General features: G+C 40.9%; 1 protein-coding gene and 1 pseudogene across 19 annotated transcripts in view; one reads left to right on the forward strand and one right to left on the reverse strand.

The window, feature by feature from the left end:
- NCOA2 (nuclear receptor coactivator 2) overlaps positions 1-25,951 on the reverse strand; it is a 272,679-nt gene that overhangs the window by 23,089 nt on the left and 223,639 nt on the right. For 17 of the 18 annotated variants that reach the window (XM_004280587.4, XM_033407121.2, XM_033407122.2 and 14 more), the window contains 6 exons: positions 24,314-24,461; positions 21,209-22,478; positions 13,785-13,995; positions 11,259-11,465; positions 8,325-8,540; positions 5,239-5,368 (listed from right to left, as the gene is read on the reverse strand). In XM_004280587.4, the coding sequence (XP_004280635.1) occupies positions 5,239-5,368; positions 8,325-8,540; positions 11,259-11,465; positions 13,785-13,995; positions 21,209-22,478; positions 24,314-24,461 (2,182 nt within the window). The remainder of the gene's footprint in view (positions 1-5,238; positions 5,369-8,324; positions 8,541-11,258; positions 11,466-13,784; positions 13,996-21,208; positions 22,479-24,313; positions 24,462-25,951) is intronic. The other variant, XM_033407126.2, reaches the window with a different exon arrangement.
- Positions 597-2,113, forward strand: LOC105748562 (vacuolar protein sorting-associated protein 29-like; annotated as a pseudogene). Its single transcript, XR_007472800.1, has 2 exons — positions 597-731; positions 1,187-2,113. The product of XR_007472800.1 is annotated as a vacuolar protein sorting-associated protein 29-like (transcript).

The raw sequence follows: 25,951 nt of genomic DNA on the forward strand, positions 1-25,951 counted from the left end.
TGGAGCCCGCAGCCCCTGCAGTGGAAGTGCGGAGCCCCAGCTGCTGGACAGCCGGGGAGGTCCTCATTTTTGCTTTAACAGAACCCTTCCTCTGCTTGGGCAACAGTGAAAATCCTAACGTTGGGCCCAGTTTTCCCTAGAAACTAATCTTTTTTTTTTTTTTTTGCGGTGTGTGGGCTTCTCACCGTTGTGGCCTCTCCCATTGCGGAGCACAGGCTCCGGACATGCAGGCTCAGCAGCCATGGCTCACGGGCCCAGCCGCTCCGCAGCATGTGGGATCCTCCCGGACCAGGGCACAAACCCGCGTCCCCTGCATCGGCAGGCGGACTGTCAACCACTGCGCCACCAGGGAAGCCCCTAGAAACTAATCTTAGACATTTCATCCAAAACCAGCTCTCAGGTACTAGATTTAATTATTCGACTACCTTTTTACTATGTGCAGGTTTCCATGGAAATGGGTGTGTTTTTTAACATATCCAATAAAGATATTTAGAAAACGTGCAATACTCACTGACACCACGAAATCAGACTCAAAGAGCTGGAAGGACCCCGAGAAAGTACCACCTCCAAGAACGATCACGGAGGTTATTTACGCGATGCTCTATCCCCAAGAAGAGTGCTCGGTGGTGGAGGCCACACCCCGCCCTCGGCAGCTAGTCCAGCTAAGAGCCACACTGCCTGACTGCGGTTCTGGTCTGTTCTTCCACACAGAGTGCGTCGGAGGAGCAGCGGTGCTGGCATCACCTGGGGCTTGTTAGGAACGCAGAATCCTGGGCTCCACCCAGACCTGCCTTTCAATGAGATCCCAAAGGTGGTTCACAGGCACAGGGGGGTTGGGAGACACTAGTTTCTCCCGCTAGGCGAATGGAATACAGCTGGCGAGCACCCTCTCTTCCTTATCTCCCTAAAACAGTTATTAAGCAATTGCCCTAATCATCTTTTCCTTCAGTGAAATAACTAGTTCCCAACTTTTTCGCACACGTCCAATACTGCTGGACTCATATTCATCTTCTGCTATTTTTTTAAAACTTCATTGAATCCTCTGAATCCTTTACCACTCTCTTAAGATAATACAAAGGGGTGACTGAGCAGAGCCCAGTGACAGGATGCTTCCCACATTAACTATGTACTTCAATCCATCTCTGAAGGGATCCCCCTCTAAAGATGAAGACCGTTCTATCTCCAGTTGGCGTTGCTATTAGGAGACCTGCACATCCCACACCGGTGCAACAGTCTGCCAGCTAAATTTTAAAAAACTGCTGGTACCAGGAAAGATTCAGCACATTCTCTGCACTGGAAACCTTTGTACCAAAGAGAGTTATGACTATCTCAAGACTCTGGCTGGTGATGTTCATACCGTGAGAGGAGACTTCGATGCGAATCTGAATTATCCAGAACAGAAAGTTGTAACTGTTGGGCAGTTCAACATTGGTCTGATCCATGGACATGAAGTTATTCCACGGGGAGATGCGGCCAGCTTAGCCCTGCTGCAGAGGCAGTTTGATATGGATATCCTTATTTCAGGACACACACATAAATTTGAAGCATTTGAGCATGAAAATAAATTCTACATTAATCCAGGTTCTGCCACTGGAGCATATAATGCCTTGGAAACGAACACTATTCCTTCATTTGTGTTGATGGATATCCAGGCTTCTACAGTTGTCGCTTACGTGTATCAGCTAATTGGAGACGACGCGAAAGTAGAACAAATCGAATACAAAAATCTTAAAGTGAGGCGTGTCCTGATGATTTTTCTGTTGGGCTTTTTTTCTTCTTCATTCCCCTGTTCAACTCAAGTAATTAAACATTTAAGAGCCACAAAATTGTATCACTTTTATAATATTTTGCAGTAAAATATAATCTCGTCTTCTGTTAATACAATGTTCTAAGCTTCTTGTAAACTATAAGATTATATTTAGTTTAAGTATATGATTTCTACGAAAAAATGTCCACCACACAGTAAATGGGCACATGTTAAGAAAGATTTATCCTTCTAGGTATCTTCATAGTTGCTATTTGGAACTTTATTACCAAAGTAGTGCATGAGGAGAAAGAATCCAGATTTTCTTGTATACATTCTTCGCTTCCGCAGTAATAAAGTTACTTTTCATTTATAAAAAAAAAAAAAAGATATAGAAAGGAAAATGGGCACCACACCACAGTTCTGAGCTATGCAAAAGCATTTTATCCCAGGGTAATAAGAGTCACTATGAAATCAGTATTTTTTGTTTTTTTAAACAAGAAGCTCTGGAAATATTCTACCCTTATAAAATTTGAGAAACCCTGCTTTCATCATTTGTGAATTTGATAAAAGTATTTCATAATTTTAGACTAGAATAATCCCCAAAGGACAAAACGATCAGTCTGGAAGGTCTTCACTGAGCCTCCAGCCCGAACTTTCTACATGTGAGCCTCAAGGCAGAATTCCTCCAGTTTGTTTTCTAACATGGTTACTGACCAGAAAACGTTGCCTCCATCATTTAAATGCCCACACTGACGCCTGCTTAGGCTCCTAACTATTTCTCTGCCTCGGGGCTCTTTGCCCACCCAACTGGCCAAGCAGCACCATCACATAGGCCTCAAGGTCGCAACGTCTGCTGCTGCAACGTCTGCTTCCAGTGCTTTGCTTAAAAACCACGGGAGTATGCATATAACATGACTGTGATACTGTCTTTGCAGGGAATAATGGAACAAGAACCATCTTTGAGCGAAAACTTGAGCAACACCTAAGTTTTATCCTTGAGAGCTGGGGCACTGGGCCACAGCCAAGTGAAAGAGCTGAGTGGAGAGTGCTGGACTGCACTGAGGAGAGTGGTGAGCGGAGACCCTCACCTCCAGCAGAGACCAATGCAAATTCCCTTGCATGAAAAGTGTCTTCAACTTTAACCCCCGGCTGGACCATTGACAAAGATCAACTAGGAACTCCCAATGAAAGATTACCAAAATACTCAGGGAAACAGGCCACCACGAGCAAGAGTCAATCACTGGATTTAGAACCACAAGAAATCCAGATATTGGAATTATCGAATCAAGAAATTTAGACAGTAATGATGAATGTGATGTTTAATGATACAAAGATGGAATCACAAAAATAAGCAAACAGTAAGAGACTATGAAAAATAACCAGGCAAACAGAACTTTTAGAAATGAAAAATGTAATTGGTTTAAACATAGCTAAAGAGATAATTCATGAAATGAAATATAGATATGGATAAATTATCCCAAATGTAGTACAGAGAGACAGGGAGATGGAAAATACATGGGTTAAGAAATAAGGAGGGTAGAAGTTTTAAAAAATCTGATGTAGAAAGAGACGGTTAACGTATGTCTTGCCAGAATCCCAGAAAGAAAGAATAGAGAAAATGGCGGAGGGGCAGTACATAAAGAGATAATGGCTACAGTTCCAGAGCTGATGAATCCACAGATAAAATAAGCACAACATACACCAAATACCAAGCAGTATAAATAAATAAATCCACACCTAGACACACTATAGTAAGACTACTGTGTAGCAATTCTAAAAATATTTCAAAAGCAATTAGAAAAGATTACCTACAAAGAAACAAAAATGATTAGACTAATAATCAGAATCAAAAAAATTCAATCAAACTTGATCATATACCACTTCCTTTTTCCAAAAACTTCTTCAACGGCTTAATGAAAAAAGGCTGAGGGACTTCCCTGGTGGTCCAGTGGTTAAGACTCCGTGCTCCCCATGCAGGGGGCCCGGGTTCCATCCCTGGTCAGGGAACTAGATCCCGTATGCTGCAACTAAGAGTTCACACACTGCAGCTAAAAAGATCCTGCGTGCCTCAGTGAAGATCTTGCACGAGGCAACAAAGATCCTGCGTGCTTCAGCTAAGACCCTGCACAGCCAAGTAAATAAATAAATATTTAAAAAAAAGAAAGAAAGAAAGAAAGAAAAAGGGCTGAAGAAGAGTTTGGTATTTAAGACTCTCTATAAATCTATTCCATTACTAATCTACTTTTCCAGCCAAATCTTCTTTTTTGGCTGTGCCCCGTGGCATGCGGGATCTTAGTTCCCTGACCAGGGATCGAACCCATGCCCCTTGCATTGGAAGCACGGAGTCTTTTTTTTTTTTTTGAATATATCAGTATAGTTTATTTCTTTTATAAGAGGGAGGAAAAAAGTCAATAGCTGTGAATTGAATTCTTGAAGAAGAAATCTGTGCAAAAATCACTGTCATCATCTCAACTGCGAGCTATGGGAACACTTTGAAAAAAAACCTTTGGTTTAGTTTTCTTTCCTATTAAGCATTAAAAATTAGTAAGATTAAATGTTTATTAAATCATGAAAATTTAAGGTAAATGCAATATATTTTCTTAAGCTGGAAAAGGAGGATTTGTGACTTTACTTGATACAAAATGAATGTATGCAACAGTGTTTTTAAAATACGGCAAATTTAAGACCCCAATAATTTTTTGAATGATTTTGGAAAGTATACACAGGTCAAAACATTTTCTTATCTGAATATATTTTAAAGGTTACTTTTTATGAAAATTTAAACATTCAGGCATTTATTTCACTGACACATTTTTGAATTATAGCACTTTGAATGCAACAGATGAAATGTGCATTTTTTGCTCCATCATTTGCTAGTTTTCCTCCGGAAGCAGGGAGTCTTAACCACTGGACCACCAGGGAAGTCCCTGGCCAAATCTTCTGATACTTTTATTTTTCTTTTAAAGTGGTAAAATATATGTAACATAAAACTAGACTATTCTCTGTTACCCTAAACATACTGTGTTGCTTCTGTGACCTCCAGGACTCTGATTATTCTGCTTTTGCCAGATGGACTGGCTTCCTGCCATCTCTGCCTCCTGACGTGATACCTTTACTCAAGACTCTGAAGCTTTTTTCCCCAATCACCCCAATTGGATGATCCCTTGAAATATGTTTTGTTTCTCTTAGGGCATTTATAGTACATACTAGCTCATATTACAGTTATTAATTAGTCTACATATTTTATTTTCCAACTAAATTATAACTTCTTTAAAGGCATGTGCTAGGTCAAACTGAGTTTTGGATCCCCCGCCCCTGGCCCCCCGAACCCCTGTACTCCCAGTCCAGTAAATGATATAGTTTGAATACATGAAAACTCGTCAGGCACCAACTGTTCAAAAGGACCAGACTAACTTCTGGCCTAGGTCTGAGATAACTCACGGCACTCATGAACTCTACTCTCCGGGACCTCCTGAGCGCTCAAGACTCACCTGTTCTGGCTGGCAAACGGTGCCTGTTCTATCGGCAGGATGCTGTCAGGCCAGGGGGCGGTCTGATTTGGAGGCGCTTGTTGTTGGCTATACTGAGGTCCCCCTATGTTCATCTCTAATTCAGCTGGCCCTGAAATGGGAGAAGGAAACAATTCCAAAATCTTACAACTTGTAATAAGGGAAGTTATCCGTTTTGGTTATAGAATAGAAAGAGAAATATACAGTTTACAGAGAAAGACAGAAGCAATAATAATTAGGTGAAAATAATAAGATAATTTTTGTTCTGAAATAGAAAAAAAGGCAAGAAATACCAAGGCTAATCACCCACTTTTTTTTTTTTTTTGCGCTACGTGAGCCTCTCACTGTTGTGGCCTCTCCCGTTGTGGAGCACAGGCCCCGGACGCACAGGCTCAGCGGCCATGGCTCACGGGCCCAGCCGCTCTGCGGCATGTGGGATCCTCCCGGACCGGGGCACGAACCCGCGTCCCCTGCATTGGCAGGCGGACTCTCAACCACTGCGCCACCAGGGAAGCCCTAATCACCCACTTTAAAGACTCTCTAGATCAGCATTTCCAAGCCCCTTGGACTCAGGAGTCTTTATATTCTTAAAGTACAGCTTTTGTGTATGTGGGTTATATCTCACTGATATTTACTATATTGGAAATTAAAACTGGAAAAAGAAAAAATGATTATTAATTCATTTAAAAGTCATCATAATAAATCCACTATGTTAACATAAACAAGATTTTTTTCTTCCAGTCGTATTGAGATATAATTGACATACAGCACTACAGAAGTTTAAGGTGGACAGCACGATGATTTGACTTACATACATCATGAAATAATTATCACAGCAAGTTTAGTGAACATCCATTATTTCAAATAGATACAAAATTTTTTTTCCTTGTGATGAGAACTCTCAAGATCTGCTCTCTTAACAGCTTTCATATATAACACACAGCAGTGTTAGTTACACTGACCTTGTTGTAACGTTATGTACCTGGAACTTATAACTGGGAGTCTGTGCCTTTGGACCGCCTGCATCCAATTTCCCCTCTGCCCACCACAAATCTGATTTCTTTTTCTATGACGTTGTTTGTTTGCAACATAAACAAGATTTTTTTAGCCAACTCTACTGTACGTCCATGACAGAATGAGAGTGAAGAAGGTACGTAATATCTTAGTATTATTATGAAAATAGTTTTGGCCTGGCAGACGCCCTAAAAGGGCATCGAGGTCCTGGACATACTTTTGAGAAGTGCTGGTCTGAGTAAAGGAGGAGCAGAAAGGTGGCCCAGACAACTCAGATGTGCTCTTTCTTAGAAGTTCTCTGTAGAGGATTAAAGCTAATGCATGATATGAGCTCTCTAATGATTTTATTATCACTCTCTGTAGACCTGTTTTCCATTACAACAGATACTTTTCTGTTGAGTTCATGGCTTTTTCGAGCTTATTAAAAATCAGAGAAATTCAGCTACACAGTGAAGCTCACAAAGCCATATTTCAAGCTCAAAAGCCAGGTGCCATTCAGAGAAGAAACACTGAGGATAAATGAAATTTCTGGATATAAGGTATTTATTATGATTTTTAAATGAACGAATTAGCATTTTAAAAATTTCCCAGTTTATTTTTGAATGGAAATCTGGCCATTCTTAGTATTTTCACGTAAGCCTCAAATTATGTGAATTTATGTTTGGGAATCACACATTATTAATTTGAAGTACATTCTCTGTAGAAAGGCAACGTGAACGTCATCTCAGAAACAATAAGCCAAAATGCGCTGAGCAATTAACTAGAAAAGAAAACCGATGCTGGGGTAGGATGAGCGTTCTGCGTTATCGTGTCAAAACAATCCTGGCGGGCTTCCCTGGTGGCGCAGTGGTTGAGAGTCCGCCTGCCGATGCAGGGGACACAGGTTCGTGCCCCGGTCCGGGAGGATCCCACATGCCGCAGAGCGGCTGGGCCCGTGAGCCATGGCCGCTGAGCCTGCGCGTCCGGAGCCTGTGCTCCGCAACGGGAGAGGCCACAACAGTGAGAGGCCTGCGTACCGCAAAAAAAAAAAAAAAAATTTAATTAAAAAAAAACCCCCAAAAAACAAAAAAAACAATCTTGGCATCTTTCCATTAACAATTTAGCACTTAACTCATCGTGCACCATATCCAAGTATATGAAAAAGTACGTGAACGTCAACGTATCTGAATTATGCTAATGTACAAGGTAAGAGGAAGGTTAGTATGTCAATGATTAAGAAAATCTTGAGGATGAGTTGCATTACTTTTTAAAAAAAATAATGGTTTTATTGAGATATAATTCACATACCATACAATTAGCCCGTGTAAAGTGTACGATTCCGTGGGTGTTAGTGTATCTGCAGAGTTGTAGAACCAGCACAATGATCAATTTTAGGATGTTGTCATTCCCCCCAAAAGAAACCCCATGACCCTTAGGAGTCACTCCCCATTCTCCCCATAGAGCCCCAGCCCTAGGAAACCACGAATCTACTTTCCTTCTCTACAGATTTGCCTATTCTGGACATTTCATATAAATGGTATCACACAGTGTATCAGATCATTAATTTTAATAACATGTGAACTGTATCCAAATAGAATTCTAGTGATCCTTACATTTTGTGAGATGCTCTCTAAGAGCCTGCACTTTCAGTGAGGAACTGGGAGAGTCTGGTTTAATAGTCTAGGGTAGTGGCCCAGGGATCTGCATTTTAAGGTCCTGATGACCATGCAGAGTTAGGAACCACTGGTGCATCACTGAAATACTTCTTCAGAATATCATCCGTGTAACATTTATAGTGTTACAGTGCAATTCACTCCCTGCAAAGGTTGAAATTAGATAATTTAACGAAAATAAAACATCATAAAGGTAGTGGGTTCTCTTAGGTAACCGGAAAACCTGCAATTCTATGATCCTATAGAGAGTTCCAGCAAAATCCCACTTATGACAGCTTGACGTGGGGGGATGACCTAAACCGCAAGTTAGCAGCATGTCTCGACAGAACTTATGGAGCTTGCTCCTCTCTTCTTCTAAGAAAGGATAAAAATGAAAAGCAAAGAGCACAGGAACTCCCTTACCGATATTCATGACCTGAGGCTGAAGCATCTGTCTTTGGCCAGGCTGGCTGTTGGGTCGCATGGGGATGCTGGCTGTTGGGTTCCGAATCATACCTCCTTGGATCGGCCGGTTCATGGCACTGGTGGTAGCAGCACAGGTGACTCTCACAGCAGAACTCTGAGGTGCCCATTCCCCAGATGGCAGGGTGGGGCGGGCAGCATTACTACCAATCATGCCTGCAGGCAAGCCAGAGAAAACGGAGATACAGTGACTGGAAACACGGTCAGCATGTATGAACACCAGACGATCTGACTCTGGTACGAGACGTTCATTCTCAATACACGGTTAGCCCAACAGCTCAGGCCCTCACCGGCACAGACACGGGCCCCTGGCTAAGAAATACGAGATGGCAATTACTACGAAGGTTTTCACAACACGGACTTGCCACTCTTTACAGTTCGGAAAAGCTGTTAAAATTGTTCCCATATGTACTTAGAAACAGGTGCTGTGGCATGTGGATAACCCCAACTTCCTTCCTCAGGAAGTGAATCACATTAGCTGATATACACGTCAATGCTTTACTTTCCAAAAGAGAGGTGAGGCTAAGAGGAACAAGGTAAAAACTGATAATCAATATTCTAATTAAAAACCCAAATCACAGAGAATATCCCATGAAGCCCCGGCCAGACTTTCAATCCCCAAATCCCTTTCTGAGCATTATTAATTTGTTAAGCTTCCAAGCTGACCAAAGCAGCCTCGGAAGCTGGGGGAATGATAGCATCTTTCCACTCCAGTTCTTTTTGGCCAAGGCAAGGGAGTGCCAACCACTTCAGTGGACCTGGACCACCACACTCCTGGCGATATAGGTCTAGGCTGCGTTGGGACAGATTTGTAAAAACCCTTGTATACATGAGATAGTAACAGCTATGTGACCACACACACCAGTGAGAAGAGCACAACACTGCTGGGCAGATCATGTGTTTGCTCTCTCTGGCCTGCCCCCCGAGATGCTGGCAATGGCCAGACACGGGCTAAGACTTGATATCCTAAAGGGGAACAACCCCAAGTGAGGACCCTTCATTCTGAAGTGTTTAATAGTGGATGTGTAACAGTTCTGCTTTCAGAGACATGGCTTGCTTTCATTTACTTTTGTTATGATAAACAACTAAAAAATAGGGTATTATTTCAGAAATGGAGAGAACATGTATTGCGGATGGTTTTTCACTGGTGAAATGAGAATGTGCTACATTAGGATGGTTTAGAGTTAAGGGTAAATAGACTGAACAAGTTAGAACAATATTATGTTAATACATATTTTAAAAACCGTTTTAAGGCTAGGTTTGAATTATACAAAGATGTGGGAGAAAAGGCATTTTCTCTTTCAAAAACTCTATTATCAAAAAAAAAAAACCCTATTATCTAATTAATATAACAAGATTATAGAAAGCAGGAGGGAAAATAATCCATAATTCGAAATATTAATGCAGTTGTAACCAGGGTAGTCTCCTTAAGGTTTTTTTCATTTTTCTTTTTGAAACAAAGCACAGGCATTGTATGATCTTCATAGCCTGGATGTCAGTCATCTCCAGGCTGCCCAGATTTGAATATAGGTATATCCCCCAATTCCTAAAGGTTCCTCCAAGAACCCAGATCTTCTCGTATTCCAGTAAGAAGAGGCCACCTTTCATAAATCATTGGCTCCTTTTCCCTTACAGAATTTTACATAAGTCAATATTTTACTTATATAAATCAATACTTTATTGTAAAAATAATGTAAAACTAATATGGCATTGTTTCTGCAAATAAATAAATTAGTGATGTAGTCAGTGCCTGGCACATATAGTAGGCACCTAATAAATACTTGCTGAATGAATAAACTATTTTAATACAACATTCTTCACATTTCCCATGAATTGCTTACCAGCAACAGAAAGTTAAAAAAGAAATCCATCTTTTCAACACTTAGATTGAACTCTTATTTTCTGTTAACTATCTAAATGGCAATGTGTATACAGAGGTTACAGACTAAGCTAAAAAAACACCAAGAATTAAAACCCAGGAATATAAGTTCTTTTTATAATACCTGTTTCTTTCAATGCCTTTGTCTCCAGCGGTAAACTGTGAGCAGTTCTCCATCAGAAAACTTAGCATCCTAAGGGTACAGGATACCACAGGGTACAGATACCATAGGGTACAGGACGTGGTGGTAATAGCAATCAATGCTGCAGCAGCGATTCCTAGCCTGAACTGGGTGGAGGTTTGGAAGTACGGTTGCTGCTATGACGGTGACTACCACTTAGGAATATGCATGGGCAACTTGGCAGACACCTTAAGTTACAGCAGGTCAAGGGCCAAACCAGATCACAGGCAACTTCACAGATCTTTAAAAATGGAGCCCCTGGATCAGCTACTCTTAGGCCAGGCATACTACTATGTAAAGTTCGTTCTTTTTTTTTTTTTTAAGTTCGTTATTTTTAATTAATGTTTTTTTTTTGGAATGAGAATTGCTATCGTTGCGAGTATAAAAGGTTGGTTGAATTTTAAACCTTCATTCTGAAATTCGTCCAACACAAGTCATCAACTAACAGGAAATTCTGGGGTTATCAGCAGATTATCACGACAAGCTAGCAACCACCAAATTATTTTACACATATCACTACAATGTCTGGAATAGTAACTGGAGTAGAAGTGAAATAAGCCTATGCCATAGGATTAATGATTAGAACCCTTGTAAAAACAATGATCACAGAACAAAAGGGTCAGCTTACTTGAATGCCTTCCGATGTTTCATGTACCATGCTCGCAGTGAAAATTTGCAGAATTTAGTTACATTCAAATGTTAGTTTCTAGCATAAAAAACTTCACTTGAAAAATTTTACTAGTTTGATGTGGATGAATACATCATTAAGTTAAATAACCCACCGATAAAGTTAACAGCACATTTGAGCCCTTACCTGTGCTACTGTTCCCTAAATTTCCTTGGTTTCCTATCATCCCTTGATTACCCATCATTCCTGGCTGAGGTATCACTGAGTAGGGACTATTGTTTCTGATTGGTGGGAAAGGTCCAGCACCAGTTGGGCTTTGCAATGTGATGTCAAGTGGTAAATTCTGGTTTGGCAATAACCTGCCCAGTTGCCCTGGTCGTGGGTTATTAAAAGCTAAGGAGAAAACAAATGAAAATTTAAGGTTAATATAGGATAATGGAATATAGCAACAGAAGTAGTGTTCAGGGAAAATGTCGTTTGTAAAATAACAAAGATATGCATGTCAGGGACCAACTGCCTACAGAAAAGACAAATTCACAGACAAAAAAAAACATGTGGCGCGAAAACACAGACTTGCAATCTAATCAACAAGTCTCTAATTTAATTCCTGACAACCTTTCAAAACAAAAAAAAGTAAAAGGAAAAAAAAGAACATGTCTATTATTTACCACATATTTTTCTCCCCAATATTAACTTCTAATATTCAACTGTATTTGTTAAGGAAACTACTAATATTTTTTTTCATATATTATTTGAATTTAGCAATATTGCTTTGTCACAGCTGTGAAGCCATAAACATCTCCTGCATACAGCACCAAACCCAGATACGTGTGGTTTGGACATGAGACTATCATTTTTTAATTGGACTTTCCTAGGAATAGAATTAGGTTAAAAATGTCTACTCTCATTGGAAGTTAAAATCTTTAAATGTGTGAACTCTGGTACCTGAAGTTAGTATTGAAGCTTTAGGGCCCTGTTAAGTCTTCTAAATATAGCTTCTTTAAATTCCAGATACATTTATATTTGAAAGGATTCTTATGGTTAGTTCACAAGAGTTTATTGTGCAGTAAGTACTATACCAGTGCACTATACTATCACACAGACAACCAGTGATTTGATAACAATGTTTCTACAAGAACAAAGATATTATAAATTACAATTCATAGAGCTAATATATTAAATAATATCAAGGACTTTATTTTCTCTGAATTATATAAACACAGTATGAAATAGAACATTTAAAACACGTTAACGTTCTTAACAATCAATAACAGAAATAAAATATTTAGAAGAATTAGGGTTTAAATGAAAATGATGTACATGCTTAAGCTGACTTCCTCAGGTTTAGGTATCTGGTTACCATTCAGTAGTCTGAATACCATCAGGAGGTACAGATAGAGGAGAAACCACGAGTTTTCATGCAGTCCTCTATTAACTCCGCTGGGTCATGCGCGTAAACCCGCTACTGTGTTTCTTACTCACTTCTCAACTCTCTGACTTTGTGATCTCTCATAGGCCATAAGCAACCCTCCATTCCCTAAGAAGTAGGCACGTTTGACAGATAACAAGCAAAAACTCTGTGTTGTTTTACCCTTTTCAGAATGATCACGAATCACTTTGAGAAAAGATCTATTAATCAAGGATATTTTGTGATTTGGTTGATGGTTGCCATTTCTGATTTGAGAACAGACGCTAAGCTTTGGGTCAAACTGTATCTGAAGAGGGACAAATCATTCTGTTCACCAATTTAACACTGAAGAGGTTCTCTGTCTTTCTACAGATCATGTCCCTAGCGCAGGAAAGATATTTTCTTCTGCTCAAAACTATCGGACAACTTTGGCTAACTATCAAGTTTGTAAACTTAAGTGTTCAAGGTGGAGAAAGACCTCATCTTAAACTTACAAAAATATAAAATAGGGAACTCCCTGGTGGTCCAGTGGTTAAGACTCTGAACTTCCACTGCAGGGGGCACAGGTTCGATCCCTGGCCGGGGAACTAAGATCCCGCATGCTGCACGGTGCGGCCAAAAAAAACCAAGAACAGGGAACTGAGATCCTGCAAGCCGCACAGTGCGGCCAAATAAATTAAAAAAATTAAAAAACTAAAAGTAAGCGATAAAAAATGTCACTTATAAAAGTCTAAGGTCTTCCAGCTGTATATCATACTAATTAAACTTAAGATGCACTTAGAAAACATTTATATGATAAATTTCCATGTAAAATGGATATTTATATGAGGATTCCTAAGAGATAGGACAAGATATTTTTAATGTGTGTAGCCCTTTCATGTATGAGTATTTTGATAAAAAATTTTTAGTAGGATATTATTCCTGAAAAGTCAGCATAACTTTCTAAGTTTCTGTCTTTTAAGTATTCAGCCATATATTAAGACACAGAAAGTCTATTTTAAGCTCCATTTATGAAGGCAGTAACTGAAATGAAGGGAAGTATGACAATCACCCGAAGAACTTTATCAATGCAGGTCAGTCTCGCTCCGTGTTGATTGTATTAACCACAAGCGCCTGCAAAAAAGGCCATGTTTACTAGAATCCACCCTGAATACTGTTTTGAAGGGCTGGGACAGTAGGTGGTGCTATCTGACCATAAAAACCTTGAAGTGACTAAGCTGTTTGCGTCAGATTTTAATAACCCCTGTTTCTGATGGTGATAACATGGGAATTTCTTGGCATAACCATCAATATCTCATACTCACTGCTCTGTGAAATTCGCAATGCTGTTTTCTGGGCTCCAACAGGTGTAACAGGGCTGCTCTCGGCTGTGAGTTGCATGAGGTCATTGATGATGGCTTGCTTGTCAACTGATCCAGCAGGGGCGCCTGGCCTCGTGTCTGGGAAAAGCTGTGGTAATTGACTATTCTGCAAATCATCCAAAATCTCCTCCAAGTTGTCCAGCTCACTGCCAGGCTGCGGTTAACAAACAGAAGGGTTTATCCAGTCCCACGCGAAGAGTGGGCGCCACAGGCCCGGTTTGCAATTACAGACCTAACCGGTATAAGGCACCAGAGCCAAACAAGAGACGCAGACACATGCGAACCTCAGGCCTAACAGTTAACTGATCATCTTTAAAAAAAATTAAATCAACAAAGGACAAATAATTTAATCTCTTGCTCCTCAGTTTCCTCATCTGTGAAAAGAGAGATGCCTCAATTAGAAAGACAGCTCTCTTCCAGCACTGTGATTCACTGGCAATTTATAAATTCCCCTTTATTTTATGCGAATAATTCAATTAATTATGAGTATGTGTATTTCTAATTAACCATGGGTGTACTATGACTTACAGTCCAGGCCTAGGTTTTGTGGTTAACTCTCCTGACGAAATAACAACAACAAAAAACTGGTGGAAAATATGATCCAAATTTACATGAAATCAGTATTTAGTAAATGGTCATTTCCTTTTAGAACTTTGTTTTTCTTTCTTTCTTTTTTTTTTAAGAGCAAGGAGTGAAACGCACGAGGAGCCTGAAGTAACCATGAACAGCTCAGCCCTGTCTTTTCCATTTGAGTGGTGTTTTTTTCCTGCTTACGCTTTCAGTTTCGAATGACACTGGCTTTCTCAGTCACTCACCAGCTTTGGTGACAAATGCAGGGAAGCAGGATGAAAACACAGCAGCTATTAATTTGACTTTACAGAAGCCATAAAAATATTTCTTACAGCTTTCCCCTTTATTAAAATAATTTCCTTTCAACTACCAACATTAAAATAATAAGGTACATATCACCACTATTTCACACCTAGTGCTTTTCTTCCAAGAGAGCTCAACTGAATTTATATTCGTTTAAGTAGAACCTATCTGTGTGCCAAGTATTTAAAATCAGACCGTGCCAACCACATAAGAAAATGGCTAAGTTAACTCCCAGGATTACTTTCTAGTGAAGAGAGTGGTAAGAATGATTCTTCTGATGTGCAGGTGGAAAAACACAAGTTAGGCAACTTCCCCAAAGTCACTGGATGGACTTTGAATCCATGACCATGTGACTGACCCTTCTGTCTACACTGGCAATTCAAATGAAAGCATTTACATCTGACAGGAGGTATACTTAAAGCAGAATGGCTTACAGTTTTATTCTATACACTAGAAGCTGCATTTACTAAGGTTTTTGCAATTTATGGCAAATGTAAATCTATACAGGAAGTCTTTTTACTGGACATAATTTCTCAAGTTAGGAAGGATACAATGAAGTGATATTTTATTGGATTCTTTGTTCAGAGTCAACTAGCTTAGTGAGAACTTGGAGATCCATTTTCCAGGGAATTCCTAATGCACTGTTTGAGTAATTACAAGACCATTTTCTAGTTAGTTTAGTCACCCGTTTCTAACAAAAGAGGGAGGGATCAAACTTGGGAGAGCTACATCTTAGGTAAGGGTTAGGTTCCAAAGTTAGCATCCTAAAGTATAGACAGACACAGACAAAATGATCCTTAGGACGGCTCGGGAAGGAACCTTATTGTATGTCCCCTCCACCAAGGGCAACACAGCCAGTTTTCCCTCCAGAGTGAAAGCACATTACTGCTTCTCTGGCTGAGTCCGAAATGACGAAGTTTACGCGGGGGGCCATTCCGCACTGAAAAAGCCTGTAGCTACGTTTCCACACTACTGGAGCTTCAAGGGAACCAAAACCCAGTTAAGTCTCTTGAACGGTGGGCAAAACTGCTCACGTGACCTAACCATTTAATAGCTATCTCTCCTTTTCTTTTTTCTTCTTCTAAATGTGTATGGACAATTTTGGGTAAGTTAAACATGAGTAAAGTGACTCCGTTGGAAAGCTATCGTTATCATGTTTTGCTGAATACGTAAGATACAAACATCAGTGTAATAAGCACTTATCACCCTCTGAGGACAGTGCCTGGAACATAGCAATGGACACTCAGTCAACCCGATGAGTTCCCTCAACTACTTTAACCGGTAATTTAAAACATTTCCCAGAATCAGCTCAATTTCTCATAGAAATTCCTATCATTTCTATAATTTCTCAGAAAAAAGTTTCATAAAGATGGATAGGGACACTTCCCTGGTGGCGCAGTGGTTAAGAATCCGCCTGCCAATGCAGGGGACACGGGTTCGAGCCCTGGTCCAGGAAGATCCCACATGCCGCGGAGCAACTAAGCCCGTGTGCCACAACTACTGAGCCTGTGCTCTAGAGCCCGCGAGCCACAACTACTGAAGCCCGTGCGCCTAGAGCTGGTGCTCCGCAACAAGAGAAGCCACTGCAATGAGAAGCCCGCGCACCGTAACGAAGAGTAGCCCCCGCTCGCCACAACTAGAGAAAGCCCACGCACAGCAACAAACACCCAGCGTGGCCAAAAATAAATAAATTTATTTTAAAAAAAAAAGTTGGATAAATATCCTTATGGTTGTATCATGAAAACAGCTACAGAGGTATTAAGAGGTTCTAATAAACTGTGAAGTTTACTGCTATCCTAGGAAACCAGGTTTCCCTACTACAGTAATGCTGCCTTGCGTAGAGTATTTTAAAATTCATTGTTTATGAAGGGGTGAGAGGGTGGGCCGTAATAAGTAATAAGCTACTTCTTTTTTTTTTTTTGCGCTACGTGGGCCTCTCACTGTTGTGGTCTCTCCCGCAGCGGAGCACAGGCTCTGGATGCGCAGGCTCAGCGGCCATGGCTCACGGGCCCAGCCGCTCCGCGGCACGTGGGATCCTCCCAGACCGGGGCACGAACCCGTGTCCCCTGCATCGGCAGGTGGACTCTCAACCACTGCGCCACCAGGGAAGCCCAATAAGCTACTTCTTGAGAAAGCTTTGCAGATGCCTTGAATGAGAGACGGCCCAAATAAATAGGTTCATATAAACGATAATAAAAATAAAGTATATTATTTTCCTCAATGGATGCTCTTGTAATTGCTCCCAATCACAGACATGTGTAAAAGAAAGCTTTTACAATATAGATGAATAGTCTGGGTCCAGACTCTCACCTTTCCTTTTTACCTTTATTCTTTTCACACAAATAAAATGATACTTTAAACCATCTTGAACAGAAAAATAACCATCATAGTTTCAAAGAGTTCTAATGATAGGATTCATGATTCTTCCTTTGTGATCTACTCTTGTGTCGAATATGATGAGTTTAAAATAAGTCTAAGGTTAATCTCTCTCTCTATATATATACATAGCTATATAAAACAATATATTTGGACGGTTTAAACCTATTTATTGGTTCTTTATTTCAAATAATTACATAATTTAAAATCCATGATTTTCCTTGATTTTTATTTTTAAAAAGCATATATTAAAACTGATTTTCTAATTTTAATCTTTGCCATTTCTAAGAGCTGATCAAATTCAACTGTGTTTCAGTCTAGCTTTGACAAGTAACTAAAACACTTATTTGTCTTAAGAAAGTCATGCAGGGACTTCTTGGCGCTATATTCAGAAGGAACTGGTTCTTTGGAGAACCTTAACTATGGATACTATAGTATATGAATTCATTCAGCTTACCATCAGAAAAACGCATTATGAAAATTTCCCCACTAGAGGTAATATTGCTTTGCTTGTGTTTATTTCTTGTCAGTATTTGGAGTATGCATTTAAATTAATCTAACTGTCTCAACTTTACTTGAAATGTTCTTTTTCAAGGAGAACATCTCTACACCTTTGGCTGCCTAGGAATAAAATTTGACGACTACGGGCATTTTCTTCTGTAGTCATGTAAGTCCTGGAAGGGGTGCATTTGATCACATGAAGTTTCGGATCAAACATTTCTGCCCCCTAAGTAAGCTTTCATTCTCATCAAAAGTTCTTCTAGTTCCTTTCTCAGGCATGATTTCTTCACAAAACAAAAAGATTAATGCCTTCCTTGAAAACGCTTTGCCAAGATACTTCGAAGTTTTGCTTAGGCATCTCTTCGAATGCTCAAATTAGCCACATCAATTTGAAGAGTTGGTTTAAACTATTTCAGGCAGAAAATGAGTCAGAAAGATTTTTGTAAAAGTTCTACAAAATGAAAATTGGACTTGATTTCTGCATTTTTTTCTGGTTTTATGAATTTTTCATGTGTCAAATCAATTTGTTTTCTGAAGGAAATATAAAGAACACATGTATTTTAATACATGTGTTCTAATAAACTACAAAAGTGTTTCAAAAATTTTTTTACAAACTGTTATTTCACCACATTTGCCTAACATAAAATTGCTTTAAAAAATGGCAACACAATTCTACCACAGTTGGAGGGAAATTTTCAGGACACTAAGAGTTTAAAATATGGTTTGCTTTTCTAATGGAGCCAAATAACAAGAAGAAATTCTTTATAGACTATTTCTAAACCCTCATCATAAGTGGCCCAGCAGCATTAAGAAAGAGCAAAAGAGTACCATTTAGTTAGTATCATTTACACATGCTCCATTGTGTAAACAAGTATATAACTTAAAAGTCAGTGAACATATCGGAAATTTTTCTGTCATTGTTTCCTGTTGGTTATGAAACACTGTAGAAACAAATGTTGTTTAAATACTCTACCAAGTGAAGAATGCTATTTTAGGTATAATGGCACCATCGAAGTACTTCCTGCCCTTAATAAGTTAGTGATAGGTTAAACACACACTCGGATAATGGCTCTTTTCTGAGTCAAAATAACAAGACAGTCAACTGTGCAATTCAGGCTCGCTAACAGTTTAACTTACTGAATAAAAATGTGTTGTGTTCCCCTGAAGTGAAAGAAAAACCTTTGATAAATTTGTACAGAAGTCAGTAGGAGATACAATCAACCTGTATTTGGGAAAAGTGAAGGAGTGTGGGAAGTGAAAGAATCCCTGTTTCTTTTTTCTTCTTAAAGTCAGTCATTCTAACTTTGATCTAAATTTAGGTAATGCATACTTCCTGTGGTAACCTTTCTTTTCAAGCTGCAATGTTTTTGATGTTAAAATTGCTCTGAAGCACTATTTTTTTGGTGGAGTTTTAAAATGGGAATAGATGGAGGGTAAAACCAGGAACTGGGTTTCATTAAGAAAAAAATACTGTGTGTATGGGTGAGGGTGAGGGTGAGTGTGAGTGTGTGTGTGTGTGTGTGTGTGTGTGTGTCCACCCAAAATGACAGGTTTGTGCTGATAACACTCTGTGCTTTAAGTTCCCAAAGTAAGATAATGTTGATCAGAAAAAACATTCTTTTAAATACCAATTAGAAACCTGCAAGTGACTCAAGGACTTTAAAAAAACAAACAGAACTTCTTCTTTGTCAGTTTCTTGTATGAAGTTAGTGTAATCACATAGGTAAATACAGAAATGCCAAACAGCGCCCTCCTTCCCTGACCCTCTAAGTCCCTAGGGCCTCAGGCCTGGGATAGAAATAAATTCTGTTTATGGAGCAGGGGACCGGCCACTTAGCCACTAAGCCAAGGGGGACCTCATGAGTCACCATCTTGCCCTCTAGCATGTGTCAAGAGACCTGAGTGACAGTATCTCTGCCTGCCACTCTGAGCTGCCACTAGCTCTGCGTATTCTAATCTAGTAAACCTCAAAAGATTAAAACATCTACAGCTGTCAATATGCTTTTACACTACACTTTATCCAAGATATTGTTATTAACTTTCCCCTGAGCCCCCGGGTCCCCCCATGCAATGATCTTACAGCATCACAGAGTAGCTGGTGTAGAGAACTCAGGACTAACACCTAAGTTTAAGGATTCATCCTCACCAAAGGTGTTTACACAATTACGCTGTTTCCCTCACGAAGGGCACAAGGAATGGTAGCAGCTGTCCAGACATCAAAGTGAAAGACAGACAGGAAGCTGCGTGCTCAGGACCTGGAAGGAGGCCGGCTGTGCTTGGCCTCGGCACCCGCCCCCAGCCTGTGCTCTCCACCCCAGAGCTGCTGCTGGGTCAGCCTCCACCCGGGAGGTTCAAGGTGACGGCCAGGGGTGCTCCTCTCTCGTCTCCCCATGCACACCTTGTCCCTGAAGACAGCGACACCTAAAATGTCCACTTGTAAAACAAGTTTCAAGGCCATATCAGTGAACCATTTTCAGTAGAGAGGCCTGCGCAGCTTCTGCACTTCTTAACCCATCACGACTTACGGCGGCGCTCAGGGATGGCATGGTTCATGAAGTCCTGGATCTTTACCCCACCGGTCGTTGATTCCCCAGAAAACCCTTTATGCCAAGTCATTATTGTCAGCAATAAATCATTTTTTTTTTAAATAGGAAAATTTTAAACAGTTTGCATTTTCCCTCTGTGATGTCACTACCTCAGAGAGTCATCAAGAATGACTCTGAATATCACTTTAGCTATCCTTGATTTTCTCAGGAAATTAATTTTTCACGTAAGAACAACAGATAACGCAACCTATTATTTCAGTTTTGCACTTATATTTGATGGTTCCGCTCTACCAACATCAAGGCCAACTTTACCTCCCCTCTACTCTCCATTTCCCTTAAATACTTTCTATGCCGATGGTCTAAGAAATTCTTTAGCGTTAAGCAGAAGTCATGATTGAGAATAAAGAGAGGTAGAATGATCTTCACTGAGTCTGGAAACCAGTCAGACTCTGCTCTTAAAAAGGGAAAGGTGAGTAAAAAATAATTAAGTCTGTCCTGACAAAGCCCACTTTTGAGGAAGTGATTATCTCCAATTTAGGTATGTTCTAATAACAGGGGTCAGCAAACCCCAGCTGGCCTGCGGGCTAAATCCTGCCCACCACCTGTTTTTGTATGGCCCATGCACTAAGAATGGACTTACATTTTCTAATAATTGAAAAAAAAAATCGAAAGAAGAAGAGGATCTTGTGACACGCAAAAATTGTATAAAATTCAAATATCAGTTTGACTGAAACACAGCACGCTCGTTTGTTCCTGTGTAGTGCCTAGGGCTGTGTCTGCAAGCCAGGGGTGGAACTAAATAGCTGTGGCAGACAGTGTGTGGCCTGCAAAGCCTGAAATACCACCACTCGACCCTTTACAAGGTAAAAGTCAGCTCTATAGCGACGTCACCCTTTGCTAGACAGAGTGTTTGGAACACGCGGCCTCAGTGAGAATTAACTCTGTTTCAAGGCAAGAACAAAGGAGAAGACTTATTTTTATCCAGTCACCCGAGGCCTCAGAAGGCCCCTGTGGAGAAATCCCTGATGGCTGTGGATCAGTACACTTGGGGGGACACATGACAAACCTTACCTGGTCACTGGGCTCAAAGCTCATCTCCTCCTTCTCAGTTTTCATAGTGATTAATTTCGTGTTACTGGCAGGGTCTGTCTTACTGTCCAGTCGCTCCAGTTTGGGGGTGATTTCTGGTAAACCGATATCTTTAGTATCATCCTTATCGAGCAGGTAGCGAAGCAGTGCATTCTCTTTCTTCTTGGGGCTCACTGGCTCCTGCTTAATAGTCACCTCGGACCCAGGAGCTGTGCTGCTGGCCTCCTGGTTCAGCTCTTTGCCCGTGGCTTCCGCTGTCAGCTTCGCCAAGTCCACGGGGGAACTGCTGTCCTGCAGGAGTCTGTGCAAAATCTTATGCTTCTCCTTGAGCGAGGTTCCGTGCGTCGACCCAGAGCCAGGCAAGCTGCCTGTGGAGTCCTTGTTGGTGTCCGACAGAGCGCCAGGCAAGGGCGAAGGCTCCATCTGGTCGGATTTGGTGGTTAGCAGCTGCAGGAGTTTGGTCTGCCCCTTGCCGTCATGCAGTCTGCCCTGCCCGTCAGGCCTCTCGCCGCTCCCGGCCTGGGGCAGGCCGGCCTCGCTGGCATCCTTCTGCTCCCCCGGGTGGCAGCTGCTCTCTGCTGGCCCGGCTGGACCTTCCGAGGGCTCCCCGTAAAGTCCGAAACAGTCTTTGGAGTCTAAGCTTCCCATCTTGCTGAGCGGGGGAGGATTCATATTCACCGGGGAGTTTTGCAAGTTGCCCATTTTGAGGTCCGGTGAAGCCAGCGACGACCCCAGTGAGACTCCGTGCCCCTCGCTGAGGGCCTGCAGCGCGTTGAGGGAACTGTTGGTGTAGCTATGGCTATTTCCTGTGCTGCTGCAAACTCCCACGGGGGAATGCAAGCTTCCTGCGGGGGAAAACTGACTGGGGGGGATTCGAGGGCTTCCGGCCACCCCAGGGCTCATGCGATGCCTCGGTGAGAGCATGGAGCTGGGCTGTCCTGGATTCAGGCCCGGGCTGCTTTGTGAGGGGCTGTTCATTTTGAGTGCATAGTTACTACCCTGAGGAGTGGTTGCCTGCATGCTCGACACGTGGTTCATTCCCCCGGAACCACCAAACCTGCCCATGGGCATGCCCATTTGTTCCTTTGGGCCGTTCATGGGGAAATTTATATTGCTACTTAGGGTCATGTCCTGACCTGGGTTCCCACTGCACATGGCCTGATGGGCAGGGCTGCTAGAGCTAATTGGATTCAATGGCTTCCCCATCGCTTGTCCAGTCAGATCCGGATTCATTACACACACATTCTGCTCTCTGTAGGGTGAGGAAAGAAATATAAGATAAAGGGGAAGATACTGAGCAAGTTGTTATTAATTTTCGAAAATGAGATCGCCTCATTTCTTTAAAAGAACGAACGACATGGAAGGAAAGGATAATACTTTGATGAAACAATCTGCAATTACGGGCAAGAATGAACACGCAGTGCTTTGGACCAAGAGGGGTGTTTTTCAGTCCACTCATTAAGACGTCTGTGGTTCTACAGAGGAAGTTGTGTTTAAATTTGACTACTACCATACTGAAAGCATAGTTGCTAGACAGGACATTAGCGGGCTTCCAATTACATAACATACCTTTCTCATTGAACGGTACGTTATCACGAATAACTGAGAGCTTGTACTGTCTGAAAGAAACGACCCAAACAAGTATAGCTGCCTTCCGTTATCTGCCAGATTACGATTCCTAACAACAGACCCATCTGTGACCCTGGAGCATGATGTGTGCTACTTGGCTCAAGATGAAGAGTAAACTAAGAGGGAAAAAAACTTGCCCCTAACTCTTCGAAACTTTGCAAGTTTTAGAGCCAATAAAGTTACCAAAACTGTTTAGAATTAGATTACCTGTCTAACAGATCCCCCGCCTGGGTCCCCCTGGAAGGCAAAGCAACAGCCTCTCAGCCACACGGAAGGAACTGCAGATCGTCCCGAGTCTGTGATCTCATTCCCCAACTCGCAGGCAACCCTACTCCGCTCCTGGTCTCAAAGCAGGTTTGCTGAGCTGGATGATTTTCCAAGCCCTATGAGCTTTAATTTACAGCTTGGCAGTCACTCGTGAGTTACCAAGCGTGTTCACAAATCCAAACAAAACAGGTTTCACAAATTGTCAAACACCAGCTTTCAGTCAGGGGGGTGAAATGTGGCACATCTGTAATCACTTTCAAATTGTTTCAGTTTGAGGTCGGATTTATTAACAGTTGGCAAACAGGGCTGCTTGATTTTTTTAATTCGCAATAAGAAAATAATTGAGAAATGTAACAAAAGAGAACTCCAGAGCAACTTTAGATATCTGCTGATAGTACCTCATAAAGTTTTACATAGCACACACGTAAATATTTACATAACTTGAAATACAATCATTTTCCTAAATTTGTGCTCTGAAATTATATGGTTATGACGCTTACTTTAAAATCAACATTCAAGTTTCCTTACTTTTATTTTTTATGGAAATGTTCACTACCCTTCAATTTAAAGTCTAATGTCAAAAAGTTAATTTAAACCTGAGAATAATAATCTAAAGTATTCCTTCTAAGTATATGTATATTTGAAAGTTTTAGATTTAAACACACAGGAGCAGAAGTCATTCTATATTCCTGCCCTGCATGTATCACTGCTGGGAAATGATCAATTTTCTTCTCTGATGTAACAGGCAGTCAGTCATGTCAGAGCAAAGTGAGTGCTAGTCTGTGTCCTTCCAGCTGGGTGTTAAGATTCACTAGTACTGGGAATTCCCTGGCAGTCCAGTGGTTAGGACTCTACGGTCTCACTGCCGAGGGCCCAGGTTCGATCCCTGGTTGGGGAACTAAGATCCCACAAGCCACGTGGCACGGCCTAAATAAAATAAAATAAAATAAAATTCACTAATATTAAGGCTAAAATTCAAAGTGTAGCCCTACTTTGAATTTCAGTATTGGGAGTTGTCTTTTAGCCAACAGTTAATGACAATTTAATTTTAACTTAATTTATATTTTACACGCCTGGGGTTGGTCAACAGAAATGTCTACCAAACCTGACAAGCTCTGGGATGACTTCCTGCTTTTGGAACCTTTCCTCCTGACTTGGGAAGGGCAGGTGGTGTCTCAGGACAAGGCTTACCTGTGCAGCATATGTAAAGATATCACAAGCTGAGGTTCGTTAGTAGTCTGAGAACGGATGAGCTTGCTCTTCGTTTGTGCAGCCACGAGAGTGCCGTCGGACAAGGAAAAACGATAGATCTGACTGAATGCCAATCCCTGTCTCAGCACTGCAGGCAAGCAAGGAAGCAGAACGCACGTTTAGAAACAAAATCAGAAGGTGAGGGCCGGACAAGACATAATAACAGTAATAAACTTCGTTAAGTGTATTATTTTCCTACCAGCAGGTTAAACAGAGTTGTAAGTAATATTTCATGACATTAGAACATTATACATTTTTAAAAGCACGTTTATCTTTCATTCAAAGTACCGATAAATTCAATATACTGTTTCTTCCCCCCCCCACCCCGCAAATGAAGCTTGGACCCTTAAACTACGTTCTTTTAAAAATCTGCAGTATCGTGGCAAAACAGAGTGTAAACAATTTATTAGCTCAAAACAAGCTTTACAATGATTTGTCTAAAATGTCAGGAAACAATGCAATGCATAAACATGATACCTCTACAGGGTACAATTTGCCTTTAATTTCTCTTCAAACTAATACAGTAGTAAACGTTACAGTAAAACTTATGCCATTGAATATATTCTCCGAATATTCATCTTGAAGTTACGTACTGTTTACTCCATTATCTCACACTACTACTCCCCAATTCTGTTTCTCGGTGTGTAAGAAGTATTATTTCTGTGGTCAGGATAACAGGAAGTAAAAGATAAACAATCACAGGAATCCTTTCAGAGAAAAAAAGGCTAAATAGAAAACTGAAATAATAAAAGTACAAATCTTAGTGACATGGAATTGGTTTAATGTCTGGATGAAGAGTCAGGCGTTTCCATTTTCAAGACTAGAGCAGAAAATATAACACTAGGTTAAAATAATTTTCCTTAAAGTTTCAGATTTATCTTTAAAACAACTGTATTTTAAAACTGTCAAATACTGCATATTAAAAAAGAACACTTCAATTCAGAAGACAAGGAGCCGTACAGTTTAGTTACCTTCGAAACCACTTTATCTAAACCACCGTAAGAAGACTACCATTTTCTACCACATAATCCTCAGCACAAACTTTGCGGGCTGACTAGTTAGTCCCAAAGCGGCCAAGCACATTCATCATTCCACAAAACTACCACGAGAGACAGAGAGAGAAAGAGAGAGAGAGAGAGAGACAGACAGACAGACAGACAGAGGTAGGTGCTGACACACAATGTGGATTCAGATTTTTTGGTAAAATTTCACTTTGAGCAATTTCCCTGACGAACACCCCTGCAGTTCCAGGTATTTAGGGACATGCAGTATTTAGGTATTACTTTCTGCCACCAACTGCTGCATGATTACTCTGAAGTGGCAGTACTGGAAAGGAATTACTGTACATACACGTACCTTGCTTTGTACACTAAGTATGCCACTAAAAGGTGGCATAAATACCATTTTTATAATAGGACCCATATTTCCGATGGCTTATAATTTCAGAATTTTATCTGACCTTGACTGTGATCCCTCAGGATTTTCCATCTCCATTTGGTCTATAGCAAACACCTCTGCTGAGTAGATTCGTGTCAGCAAGCCCCTGAACGCATGCAGGAAGCTCCTCCACGTAAACAA

The sequence above is a fragment of the Orcinus orca genome, chromosome 17 (genome assembly GCF_937001465.1).
Source record: "Orcinus orca chromosome 17, mOrcOrc1.1, whole genome shotgun sequence".
NCBI lineage: Eukaryota > Metazoa > Chordata > Mammalia > Artiodactyla > Delphinidae > Orcinus > Orcinus orca.